General features: G+C 41.6%; 1 protein-coding gene across 1 annotated transcript in view; it reads right to left on the bottom strand.

Moving 5' to 3' along the window:
* The window catches only part of LOC134076815 (uncharacterized), a 30278-nt gene extending 19524 nt beyond the window's left edge, over positions 1-10754 (bottom strand). The window contains exons 1-2 of the mRNA XM_062532101.1: positions 10569-10754; positions 1418-1438 (exon numbers count right to left, since the gene is read on the bottom strand). Of these exons, the coding sequence (XP_062388085.1) occupies positions 1418-1438; positions 10569-10623 (76 nt within the window). The 5' untranslated portion in view covers positions 10624-10754. The remainder of the gene's footprint in view (positions 1-1417; positions 1439-10568) is intronic.
* Between the last annotated feature and the right edge of the window lie 4000 nt (positions 10755-14754).

Here is a 14754-nt window from a genome sequence, read left to right as displayed (position 1 = left end):
TTGTTATTAAAAACTATTAACAAAAAATAATTGTTCATCGACGTTGAAAAACGGTCAGTAAATTCAATCGATATAAGATTCTGTATTTCGCTCCTGCCAAGATGTGAACCTGGGTCTCCACCGTCGCAGACAGGGGTGTTAACGTTGCGCCACTTGACATTGTACGTAAACTATGTTAGGATAGGTGTTTGACTTGACGTAACTCAGTCAGTCCAGCAAATATGTAAGAAAATGCTTATACATTAGTCTGAGCTTTAAAAGATAGCCTACAAATAGAAGATAAGATATACAACTATGAATGTACGTAGGCATACGCGCCCTACATACATAAATAGGCTACGACGAAATTATTTTTTACACATGTAGGCCTGTCGCAACGTTTTCAAAACAAACTCGCATTTTACCACTGTAAATCGCCTCCATAGACTATGCCATGTAAATGAAAAATAGTTATTAAAATAAAGCACATATATAATACATATTGCACATAAACGATATGTTTTATGGTAAAATATTATTCTCATGCCCGACTGACAGGAAATCCTTGCGACATCTGCTGTGAGAAAAGAGAATAGCAGCCTGGACAAGCATGGCCGAACGCGAGACAACATAGTTTTGTAATCACTGCGGTCAAATGACCGCAGCCCGGCAGTTCTAGGTATATCTAGGTCAAACCTACACGGCGCTTCTAGTAATACGCGTCAGCGGTCAAATGACCGGCGCTTGGCGCTTCTAGTGTTAAGAGTTGTTCTGTTTGCTTGGGACCAGCTTGTGAAACAGTATGATATGTGAGAAAAGATCATGGCATGCATAAAAAGTTTAGCTGCCTCTGTTGTTAAATATGGCCTTATGTGTCTAAAGTTAGCCAGATTATATCTGATGGTATTAGCCACCTTTTTGATATGCTTTTTAAAAGTTAAATTAGAATCTAAAATAATGCCAAGGTATTTAAAATCAGTCACAACCATGAGCTTTTCTCCTTCAATATAAACATCAGCCTGTGGTGCACTTGAGGATTTCTTGGAAAAGAACATCACATTAAAATGAATTTTTACAAAGTACAAAAAACATAATCTTTTTTTTATTTTATTTTGGTTTTTGAAATGGATATAGAGAAACAGATTTGTTTGGGTTTTAAATGGGGAAAAACAAATGAACAAATGATAAGCTTACGAATAAATAGTGTAAGAGTCCAAAATATGTAGATGTCGTGTTTAAAGTGCATAAGAAAGGAAGCAAGCAAGGTAGGTAAACACAAACACACACACACACACACACACACACACACACGGATGCATGCATACCTGTGTACACACATAACACAAACACACAGATGTACATATTCCATTATAAGTGTTATTTTGTGAAGGTTGATAAAGAAATGAGGGTGATCAGATCTAACCCTTCTAATACTCACCAGCTAGTTGCCCCCAGGATCCTGTTCACAGAGAGAGAGAGAGAGATTAAATATTCCTGGATCTGACTCAAGGAAGCAGACACACATTTATCAAACAAACTGAATAATGAGAAGCATCTCATCTCATTAATATTCCTGGATCTGACTCGGGGAAGCAGACACATATTTATCTCATGCACACTTGCACACGCACGCACACACACACACACACACACACACACACACACACACAGTGTTGGGAGTAACGAGTTACAAAAGTAATGTAATTACTGTAATGTATTGCTTTTTGCTGTAACGCAGTAATGTAAGGCATTCCAAAATCGAAATGGGTAATATTTTACTCGTTACAAAGGTCAGTAACGCAAGTTACATTGCAATTAAGTGGTGTTTTGATTTTATACAATCGCCACGCGAGATCAGTAGAGGAGAAACAATCCGCGCAAGTAAATGCCTAGAACATTTTTTTCTTACTTGTAAAAGATGGCTCAAGCTGAAGCAGGCTCGACGTCGGCTATGACATGTTCAAGATGGACATACTTTCATTACTTTCAGTTTGTTAGAGACAAAGATATGAGGATGGGACATACTAATTGCACTTTATGTGCGAAACCAAAAGATCTACCGCAATAGCACAAGTAATTTCACGAAACGTTTAGAGCACAGGTGTCAAACTCAAGGCCCGCGGGCCAGATGCGGCCCGCCACATCATTCCATATGGCCCGCGAGAGCTTTAAGGGTCTGATACAGTATGTGGCCCGCGAGAGCTTAAAAGGTCCGATACAGTTTTTGCGTATAGGCAATACACTGCAATACAATGCACGCATGTGAGACTGACAGGGAGGCAACATCAACCACCTTCCTCTATGATCAGTGCAACTGGCTACATCAGATGTGATAGCAACGTGTACGTGTGAAAACAAAATAGACCAGTATTCTAAACTATTTTAGCGAACGGAGCGCCTAAATTACGCGCTCGGTTTAGCCTGCCTGTGAATTGTTTGAAGTGCGTGTGCTTCTTTGAGAGGGGAATCGATGTAAGTTGTAAACTACGTGATAAGTTTACGTCTACGTTTAAAAGGCATGTATAATTGTGTGTAGTCCTATTATCCAAAAAATCCAGCTCCAAATCCTTGCTAATCGAGCAAGTGATTGTTTGGCCAAAAGCGAAAATAAGCCTATTCTGACCGAGAAGAGGTGCATTCATATCAGGCAAGCAGAGGTATGCTAGAAGTTTGTAGTAATCGCCCTGTTGCTTTGCATTTTTATTTCAGTTTAAAACGAACAACATAGAATCCACACAGCACCTTTCAACTTTAAAACTTCAAAGAAAAAGTCCACCGGGACCGTTCGCTTCTACTGTATGTGTATGGAACGGTGTAGGCTAGTGACGCATTTCATATGGATGCACTTTTTGACATAACAGTTAGCCTACTCGTTTGCATCACTTGCTAGATGTAAAACTGCATTTCGTTACTGGTATTTCACTCGTGCAATGACAGTAAAGTTGAATATACTCGAATCTAAAAACTCAGAAATATGAAAAAAAAAGAATCCATGGCATGATCTCTTCCTGACTGACCAGTGACCCTCATTGAAAAGTCAAACTGTATGGAACTGACAGTGGTGTTTTGTTTTTACAAAACATAACAATAATAAAAAAGAACATGTCATGCTGATACCTTTTGCTCTTCTCGATTTTAGAAGTTTTACCGATGCTAAAGATTTTGTGGCTGGTGCTACAAATCTTAGAAGTTACATCTGGCCCTTTGAGGGCAACCATTGGGCTGATGTGGCCCTCGGTGAAAATGAGTTTGACACCCCTGGTTTAGAGCGATACCAGGCTATTTACGTGAGTAAAAAGAAAGCAAACTGAGGACGAGAGGAGACTATACAAAGCAGCTAAATTATCCCGTTCCGCAATGCCACTTGAACCTCAAGAAGTAAGGAGACTTGTGGAAGAGTAGCCTATGGTTGAAGATATGCATCCGCTGTCAGCAGTGGAGTCTCCAGCTTTTAGCAAGACCCCCATCCAGACTAGCAATGACAAGGTAAGTGGGCACTGAAGGCTAGGTCCAAAGTTACCGTATCTCTAGTGCAATTTATCAGACTTTAACCCTTTGTCGGTTTCAAAAAATTCAAGCATAATAAGCTACATAAAAAAAAGAATGCTAATAATAATAATATATATATATATATATTCAAGTTTATATGAAAGTAACTCAAAAGTAATGCAGTAGTAGTGTAATGCTTTACAATTCAGAGACAGTAATATTGTAGTGTAACACATTACGTTGAAATTACAGTAACAAGTACAGTGGGTACGGGTTGAGAATGCACCTTCTCCCGCGGGACTCCCGAAGAGATCTCGCAGCCCGTCAAGCCGATTTTTTTCGAGGCTAAGGCAATGTACCCAAACAACCACCAGGTGGCAGAAAGTTTCATCCCGCATTTCAAAATGATGAAGACCGCATATCCGTCAATAGTCGACTCCTTAATCTCATTTAATTATTACAATGAAGGTGATGACTGGCGAAATTATTCAAACGACGTTTCAATGAACCATTGTTGAAATGAATGAAAATGGTTATAGAAAATCGCCTACAGCCTAACGCCGACACAGCTGATTCTTTGATTGATTCTAAGCTGTTTTGATGTAGGGGATGGGTAGCCTAAACTGGCGCGCTACAAACATGTTACCAATCAAATGTAATATTAGTAGGACTAGCCTACTTAGACACTTTAGTCATAGGCAACGTTGCCATGTTAATTTGGGCTAGAAGTGCTTGCTTGTGGTGGCGCTCCTGTCCGCTGCTTCTCCCGAATTGTGTGGCAAATTTGTCAGCAATCAGCTTAAATGTCAAATCATATTTATTTCTCTTTGTCGCCATGGTATTGGGGGAAACGCGGAGAAACGAGACGGTCAGTCCTCGTATTTTTTCTTCGCGTTTCGTTATAAGAAATATATAGGTAATAGTTAGTCTTCTTCCGTATTGAACAGATAGGCTACGGGACGCTCTTTGTTCCGTATTTTAAGGAACTACTCAATGCACACACTACAATGAAAAACACACAAAGAAATCGCTAAACATATAGCCTACAACCAAATGACACTTTAATGCAGCGTTTCTCAAACTATGGGCCGCGAAACGTGGAGACTGCTGCTGGTCCGCGAGACATGGAGTGAAATTAGGTCCGGTGATCTGGGGCCGGTTTCCCGAAGCCTTCTTAACGCTACGTAGTTCGTAACCTCTATCTTAAGCTCTACCTTAAGTACCTCACGCATTTCCCGAAACCTTCTTTCCTACGAATGTCTTTCGCACGTCGTTCGTTGGTAAGAGTGGTCTGGAGCACTCTCAGATCTCTCTTAGCTGCACCTTAGCAATGTTTCGACTCGCGACGCTAGTCGCCGCCACTGTACCCTACAACAATTTCCGTTACGCATGCAACTCATATGATACAAAATCACTATTTTGGTTCGCCAATGATTTTATGTAAGTATGCTAAATTAGAAAATAGTTTCTGGAAATGTTTTCATACAAATATGAAACGTGCACACATTTGAAAATAGTTAAAAGCGCTTTATTCTTTGCTTCCCCCCACCATCCTACAATGTTTAGGCCTAATGTGCGGGCTTGCTGTCATGTTTAATGTTAACCAAAGGCACACAATACTGAATGAGGATGTTGGTCAATCAGCTGTGATTAAAAAAAAAGTCTACATAGCCTATTTCAACTAGAAAAGCACAAACCTCCCCCAAGCAAACACGCCTCCTGCATCCAGACGGTGATACGAATCACTCACAAAATTAAATAGTTTCTTCCTTGGGTCATTTCAGATCTTCCCTGGAAATTTAATCGAAATCCATCTTTAACTTTTAGAGTTAGCCTATCTTGCAAACAAACGGACAAACAAACAAACAAACAAACTAGAAAAACACTCAGAGAGCGCAGACCTCTGCTTAACATGAAGCGTTCAAATCTTTTTATCCATGCGGGAAACAAACTAACACACCAACAAACAAACCCAGATGAAAACATAACCTACTTGGCGGACGTAGATCATTTAATTTCTAGACTACTTTTTTATCATTGTGTGCTAATAAGTTCATGCACGTTGAAGTTGCGTGAATGTTGTGGGGGCGATAGGCGTGAAATAAAAAATAGATTTCTGAGCAATCGATGTCACCTAATTCAGCACCTTCATGGTGGACAGTGCCTTATACGTCGGACGTAAGGACCTTTTCGTAAGAAGACTCCTAAGTGATAGTTCGGGAACCACGACTAGAAAGGTAAACAACTTTGGTAAGTTATACCTTTGGAGTCTTCGTAGCTCGCTAAGAGTGAACGTTATCGGGAAACCGGCCCCTGATAATTTGCTGCGCAATTGACCAAGCAACCGCGGACCGACAGAAAAAGAAAGCAAACGTTGCTGCTATCGGGAGGAAATGCTTGCTAATTTTATGTGTTTAAACATAGAGCCATACAATTAGGTGTGTCTGTTATTATGATAATTTTCGAGCATAACTGCTTGTCCATAGCTCAGTGACAGGTGTTAATAGCCTTGCCATAAGCACTGCTGTGGAATGCAGGTGCTTCTTTTATTATGCGGTTAGAGCATAAGCGCTTACTCATATAGACCAGGGGTCTTCAACCTTTTTCAGCCCAAGGACCCCTTGGCTGTGAGAGAGACTGAGCACGGACCCCCACACCTGGCACACCTCAAATCATGCCTATCATTTGAACCGTCAGTCATTAGTGCCTACATGCATGCACGTACGCGCACGCACACACACGAACGCACACATTCTAAACATAAGTTATTATTAACAGGGGGGTAACTGCTTTATACAACTCGTTTCTGATAATTCTTTACATAGTGTTGCATAAACTCGCCCTATAATAGAACTAGATGTACCGCAAAGCGATACACAATATGACCGCCGCTCAGTCCTGCACATTCTCTCCGCAAATATCAATCACGCTTGTGTTTCCATCGCCTACTCCATCCCTACTGCAACTTTTATGTATGTAAATGAGTGTGTGCATGTGTGCGCTTGCTTTTGTGTATGAGTGCTTCTCTGTCTAGTGTGAGTGTGTGTCTGCTTGTGTGTGTGTTTAATGTGTCTCTGAGTATATGTTCACTGTGTTCTCTGCCGTCACTGTCACTCCAATATCAGATAACACACACACACACACACTCACATGCGCGCGTGTGCACACACACACACACACACACACACACACACACAAACACACATACACAGGCACACACTCACACACACACACTCGCACACACACACACACACACACACACACACACACACACACACACATACACACACACACACAAACACACACACACAGGCACACCCAGAGAGAGAGAGAGAGAAAGAGAGAACACACACAGAATACACACAGATAACACAGACACAGAGAGAGAGAGAGAGAGAGAGAAAGAAAGAGAACACACACAGAACATGCACATACACACATATACACACATGCAAACACACAGATGGGCACACAGAAACGCACCCACACACTATAGTACATCACACACACACTCACTTCTCAGCTCCGGTGGTCTCACAAAATGTACTCAAAGATGTGTGTGTGCATATGTGTGTGTGTGTGTGTGTAGGTGTGTGTGTGTGTGTGTGTAAGGGTGTATGTGTGCATGCGTGTGGGCGTGTTTGTGCATGTGTTTGTATAATGTTTTATGTACATGTGTGTATGTAGTGGTGCGTGTGTGTGTAGGTATGTGTGTGTGTGTGTGTGTATTTATGTGTGTGTGTGTGTGTGTGTGTGTGTGTGTGTGTGTGTGTGTGTTCCTGCATGTTTGTTGCACCCAGAGCAACCATTCTCTTTTAAAACATATTTGGAAACTAGTTGATTGAAGGTTTCTAATGGTGTCACTTATATGTTTCTAGGACAAAAACTAGCAGAGATTGAGATGTTTGGAACAGTTTTTGAAATCCCCAGGGGGGGATTTAGACTCCAGATAATACCACCATCTACTGGCCGATGGGTATACAGTCCTGAATGTACACATAAATCCATTTATTTTATAGCCCCCCATGGATGAAATTCCACAAAACTTGGCTTACTCCCAGAGGGTGTCAGGTTAATCATACACATGAAATTTGGTGCAGTTCATAACATTTCATCTGAAGATATGGGCAATTAAAGCAATATTACATTGCATTTTCAATTTTTACGATGGGGGGGCAAATCACAAATGACTGGTTATAAGCTAAGTTGATGCAAGCTCTAGAGAACAACATACCATAAACATTTTGTCATCCTCGGTGCCACGGTTCAGGTAGTTATGTAGGAAAAACTGTCATTTTTGGGCTTCGGGCGGGGGCAGCGCGGGGGTGGAGTGACCCCCGGGGACGAAACGAAAATTTTCCATAGAACTCTACTGGGGCTACATGCCCACCAAGTTTCATGCGCTCCGGTGTTACGGTGTCCCGGGAATCGTTGACGAAAAATGACGGGAAAAAAGAATTAAAAAAAAAAAAAAAAAAAAAAAAACTTTGACAACAACTATATGACCGCTTCGCTAGCTACGCTAGCGGCGGTCATAATGAATGTCACAAGGGTCAACTAAGGTGGATATGTAAGGGATAATCAACGACGCACCGTGCGTTTCTAGGAAGGTCATAGGAAATAATGCACGTTTTAAGTGTTAATAAGGTCCCGACGCCGCAGGCATTATTGCAGTGCATTATTATGACCGCCGCTAGCGTTGCGGGAAAGAAAGGAGCATTCTCAACCCGTACCATCTGTAATACATAATTATGACCGCCGCTAGCATAGCTAGCGAAGCGGTCATATAGTTGTTGTCAAAGTTTTTTTTTTTTTTTTTTTTTTTTTTTTTCTTTTTTCCCGTCATTTTTCGTCAACGATTCCCGGGACACCGTAACACCGGAGCGCATGAAACTTGGTGGGCATGTAGCCCCAGTAGAGTTCTATGGAAAATTTTCGTTTCGTCCCCGGGGGTCACTCCACCCTCGCGCTGCCCCCGCCCGAAGCCCAAAAATGACAGTTTTTCCTACATAACTACCTGAACCGTGGCACCGAGGATGACAAAATGTTTATGGTATGTTGTTCTCTAGAGCTTGCATCAACTTAGCTTATAACCAGTCATTTGTGATTTGCCCCCCCATCGTAAAAATTGAAAATGCAATGTAATATTGCTTTAATTGCCCCTATCTTCAGATGAGATGTTATGAACTGCACCAAATTTCTTGTGTATGATTAACCTGACACCCTCTGGGAGTATGCCAAGTTTTGTGGAATTTCATCCATGGGGGGCTATAAAATAAATGGATTTATGTGTACATTCAGGACTGTATACCCATCGGCCAGTAGATGGTGGTATTATCTGGAGTCTAAATCCCCCCCTGGGGATTTCAAAAACTGTTCCAAACATCTCAATCTCTGCTAGTTTTTGTCCTAGAAACATATAAGTGACACCATTAATCAACTAGTTTCCAAATACGTTTTAAAAGAGAATGGTTGCTCTGGGTGCAACAAACATGCAGGAACACACACACGCATACCTACACACACACGCACCACTACATACACACATGTACATAAAACATTATACAAACACATGCACAAACACGCCCACATGCATGCACACATACACCCTTACACACACACACACACACACACACCTACACACACACACACACACACACATCTTTGAGTACATTTTGTGAGACCACCGGAGCTGAGAAGTGAGTGTGTGTGTGTGATGTAGCCTGTGTGTGTGGGTGCGTTTCTGTGTGCCCATCTGTGTGTTTGCATGTGTGTATATGTGTGTATGTGCATGTTCTGTGTGTGTTCTCTTTCTTTCTCTCTCTCTCTCTCTCTCTCTCTCTGTGTCTGTGTTATCTGTGTGTATTCTGTGTGTGTTCTCTCTTTCTCTCTCTCTCTCTCTGGGTGTGCCTGTGTGTATGTGTTTGTGTGTGTGTGTGTGTGTGTGTGTGTGTGTGTGTGTGTGCGCGAGTGTGTGTTTGTGTGCGTGTGTGAGTGTGTGCCTGTGTATGTGTGTTTGTGTGTGTGTGTGTGTGCACACACGCGCATGTGAGTGTGTGTGTGTGTGTGTGTGTGTGTGTGTGTTATCTGATATTGGAGTGACAGTGACGGCAGAGAACACAGTGAACATATACTCAGACACATTAAGCACACACACAAGCAGACACACACTCACACTAGACAGAGAAGCACTCATACACAAAAGCAAGCGCACACATGCACACACTCATTTACATACATAAAAGTTGCAGTAGGGATGGAGTAGGCGATGGAAACACATGCGTGATTGATATTTGCGGAGAGAATGTGCAGGACTGAGCGGCGGTCATATTGTGTATCGCTTTGCGGTACATCTAGTTTATTACGTTTTTGGAGTAACTTGCCCAACACTGCACACACACACACACACACACACACAGACAGACAGACAGACAGACAGACAGACAGACAGACAGACAGACAGACAGACAGACAGACAGACAGACAGACAGACAGACAGACAGACAGACAGACAGACACACACACACACACACACACACACACACACACACTTAATGGTTGAATAATGAGAAACATCTCATCATTAATCCTGGATTTGACTCAAGGAAGCAGACACAAACATGCTTATTTCTTGTGAATGGTTGAATGGTACTGACTCACCAAAATTAGTGAGTCTCACACAAAGATTAACAGGGACTAATGAGGACAACATACAATACAACACAATACAACATACAACAGGGACAAACAGCACTGGGAACACATACAATCGACCCTCCTAACAGAGTGGTCTGACCTTCCTACTGTAAGTAAAGGTTTGGGGACCACGGTTAGAGACTCAAATGTAGCATGTATTCATTTCCACACACACACACACACACACACACACACTCACAACACACACACACACACTCACAACACACACACACACACACACACACACAACACACACAACACACACAAACACACACACACACACACACTCACAACACACACACACACACACACACACACACAACACACACACACACACACACACACATACACACAACACACACACACACACACACACAGACACACACACACAGTGGGGAACTCACCCTTTAGCAGGACACAGACCATCGTACCAACCCACAGCCAGCCACTGAAGACCATGATCCAGCCTCTACTTGTGACCACTTACAGTTCCTACTGTCTGTGTTAGGGTTCTGTCTGTGTTAAGGTTATGCTCAGCCGCTCAGCTCTAACCAGTTCTGCCCTGAGGTTCTCTCTGTGCTTCACACGGTTCCTTCCCTGTTCTGTGGCGTTCTCTCCGTCTTATATATGGTTCTACAGCTGCTACATTTCAAGTCCACATCTTGCACCTCCTTCATTCACCTGTGACGTGTTGAATGTGTATGTGGGTGTGTGTGTGTGTGTGTATACAAACACCACACTGTACAAATGGACTGGTGTAGTGATGAAAACACCAACAATATCACTTTCTGTCTTTCTGTTTAAAGACTATTTCTAGTATTTTGATATTTTATATTTTATATTTTGTATTTGCCTTTTGATAATTCATTTATGTCCATCCCTTTGTATATGTATGTGTGTGCATGCTTGTGTGATAGGACATATGGTTGTTTGTCAGTGACTGCGTATGTTTGCCATTTGTGTGTGTGTGTGTGGGGGGGGGGGGTGTGGGTGTCTTGGAATGCATTTGTCGCTGCCTTTAATGTGTGATGATGTTCATATGATAACAATGACATCTGCATAAACACACACACACACACAAACACACACAGACAAACTCATTAGTCTAGCATCTTATTACTGGTGCCAGTAAGGAGGAGAATGAATCCTTTGATGTGGTAAGGTTCCACAAGACATGGAATTCCCGGAATGTCAAGGAGTTTTTTGTAAGTCTATTCGAGATATGGAAAGTGAAAGAGATCATATATGGGGCAATTCCATGGAAGATCAGAGCATTTTGATGTAGTTGTTTAAAGGTAACTTTATGTCAATGTTAAAGGGAACTTGGCAGCTATTTCAACATAATAAACCCATTTAGAAATCATGTGAATGATTAAATGATTTGTTCCTGTGAAAGTTGTGACTTTCCCAGCTCTTCCCCAGGCCGAAAACCAGCCTGGCAACATTGGGACTTAGCATTACCTGTAAGAGAAGCGAGGAACAGGAAACTCATTTTAAATCGTGTTTCTGATCTTGTAACATCCACATTGTTTTGCTGAACTTGTGCTACTTTTCAGCCTCGCTAACTTGTAAACAAAACCATATGCTTTATTGTTACTTTTTTCACAGCAAATAAGAAAAAGCATGCACACCTTCTCCAGCAGAGGGGGAATATAGTTAATCCTACCAAGGGGGGCTTTAAAGCAGACTGATCTGACCCTCCTAAAGAGCAGAGTGATATGACCTTCCTAAAGAGCAGAGTGATATGACCTTCCTAAAGAACAGAGTGGTATGACCTTCCTAAAAAACAGAGTGGTATGACCTTCCTAAAGAATAGAGTGATATGACCTTCCTAAAGAACAGAGTGGTATGACCTTCCTAAAGAATAGAGTGATATGACCTTCCTAAAGAACAGAGTGGTATGACCTTCCTAAAGAATAGAGTGATATGACCTTCCTAAAGAACAGAGTGGTATGACCTTCCTAACGAATAGAGTGATATGACCTTCCTAAAGAGATGGACAGAGTGGTATGACCTTCCTAAAGAGATGGACAGAGTGGTATGAACCTTCCTAAAGAACAGAGTGATATGACCTTCCCAAAGAACATAGTTATATGACCTTCCTAAAGAACAGAGTGATCTGACCTTCTGACCTTCCTAAAAAGAACAGAGTGATATGACCTTCCTAAAAAGAACAGAGTGATATGACCTTCCAAAAGAACTGAGTGATATGACCTTCATAAAGAACAGAGTGATATGACCTTCCTAAAGGGAAGAACAGAGTGATATGACCTTCCTAAAGAGATGAACAGAGTGATATGACCTTCCTAAAGGGAAGAACAGAGTGATATTCTATCAAGTAAAGCTCTGCTGCCTGACACAAGCTTTACCTATGTGAGTGAAGCATGGCACACAACATCTTGGCTAGACCATATTGTGACCACAACTGATGCTCATGCTTCTTTGGTGAATGTGGAGATATGCTATGAACCTCTGATCACATACCTATTGCTGCACTGTTAAACGTTGAGAATGTTCCCCTGCTGTCCAGAAATAATAATGCTGCTTCTTCAAGTAAACTAGATTGGTCAAAACTGAGCAGTGATGATATTGCTGGTTACTCCCTGCGAACAGACAGTCTTTTAAATAATATTGCACTGCCTCAAGAGGCTCTTTTGTGCTCTGATATGAACTGCAAGGACACACAACATGCTGATAATCTCTGTGCCATGTATGATGATATTGTGAAATGTCTCAATGCTTCTAGTGAACCTGTGTGTAAAAGTAAAAGTAAATCTAAATGTAAGATACCCAACATCAGACCTGGGTGGAATGAGTTTGTGGCTGAGCAGCACGCTGAGGCAAGAGAGGCCTTCAGACTCTGGTCTGAGGCTGGTAGGCCTAGACATGGGGTTTTGCTAGATTTGAAAAAACATACAAATGCTAAATTTAAATATGCACTACATTTTATTCAAATAAATTAAAACAGAATGAGAGCAGACTCGCTTGCCAGAAAACTACAGAACAACAACGCTAATGACTTTTGGAAGGAGGTTAGAGTAATGAATAACAACACCCTTACCCCTACCATCAGACATTGAAGGTATAAGTAGCCCAGAAAAAATAGCTGAGCTCTGGCGTGAGCACTACCATAACCTCTTTAATTGTGTTAAAAGTAACCCAGTTACAATCAATGCTGAACATAATGTCCCAGCAGACATGACAGTTAGGGCAGTAGATATTCTTGATGCCATTAGCATGTTGGATAACAACAAAGCCTGTGGCATGGACTGCATTACTGCAGAGCATCTAAAAAATGCAAGCCATAGGCTCTGTCCTTTACTTTCCATGTGTTTTAATGGCTGCTTGGTTCATGGTGTCCTGCCTAATACCATTATGTCGGTATTGCTAGTGCCTGTGCTTAAAGACAAGGCTGGTAAGCTTAACAGTGTTGACAATTATCAACCTATTGCATTAGCCAGTATCTTGTCTAAAGTACTGGAGAGAATACTTTTAATGAAACTAGAAATGTGTATTCTCACTAATGACAACCAGTTTGGGTTTAAAAGAAAGCATGGAACTGACATGTGTATATGCTCTTAAAGAGGTTGTATCCAGATACATTAGCCTGAACTCATCTGTATTTCTATGTTTTATTGATGCGTCAAAAGCATTTGATAGAATTAATCATGAAAAATAGTTTGTAAAACTGCTGGAAAGAGGTGCTCCCAATTTCTTAGTGAGAATATTAGTATTTTGGTATGCTCATCAGACATTCCAGGTTAAATGGGACAATGTTGTATCTGCTCCATTCTGTGTCAGTAACGGAGTGCGGCAAGGAGGAATCTTGTCACCTATTTTATTTAATGTTTACATGGACGACTTATCAAACCAGTTAAACAGACTTAATACAGGCTGTCTTGTGGGTAACATTATTGTTAATCATCTGATGTATGCTGATGACCTGGTCTTGCTCTGTCCATATAGTGCTGGGCTGCAGCAGATGCTAAAGGTGTGCTCCCAGTATGGTCTTGATCATGACATCAAGTATAATGCTAAGAAAAGCCATATAATGATAGTCAGAAGTGCTGAAGACAGGAAATCAACTTTCCCGACCTTTCACTTGTCAGACAGCCCTCTTGTTGTGTGCGAGGAGGTCAAATACCTAGGTCATGTCATATCTGATGACTGGGCAGACGACAAAGACCTCTACAGGCAGCGCTGTAAAATCTATTCTCAGGCTAACATGCTTATAAGGACGTTCTCTAGATGTGCTCTGACTCTGTGAAGTGCTCCCTATTCAGAACCCACATAACACCATTATATACTGCTCAATTGTGGTGTAGCTATAAGAAAACAAGTATGCAGAGGCTTAAGGTAGCATACAATGATGCAATGAGGTTGCTACTCTGTGTTCCTAGGTGGCATAGTGCCAGCCAATTATTTGTGTCCACCAGAGTGCCTACCTGTGAGGCACTCTTAAGGCAGTTGCTGTTTGGCTTTATGTGCCGCCTGGACAAGTCAGAGAACCAAGTTATAGAAGCCTTAGTCAACCCTCTGAAAAGCTGCTATAGATTCACTTCTAGGCTAAGAAGGCATTGGTGCAATTGT

This window comes from Sardina pilchardus, chromosome 1, assembly GCF_963854185.1.
Source record: "Sardina pilchardus chromosome 1, fSarPil1.1, whole genome shotgun sequence".
Classification (NCBI taxonomy): Eukaryota; Metazoa; Chordata; class Actinopteri; order Clupeiformes; family Clupeidae; genus Sardina; species Sardina pilchardus.
This window is presented reverse-complemented; position numbering and strand designations above follow the sequence as displayed.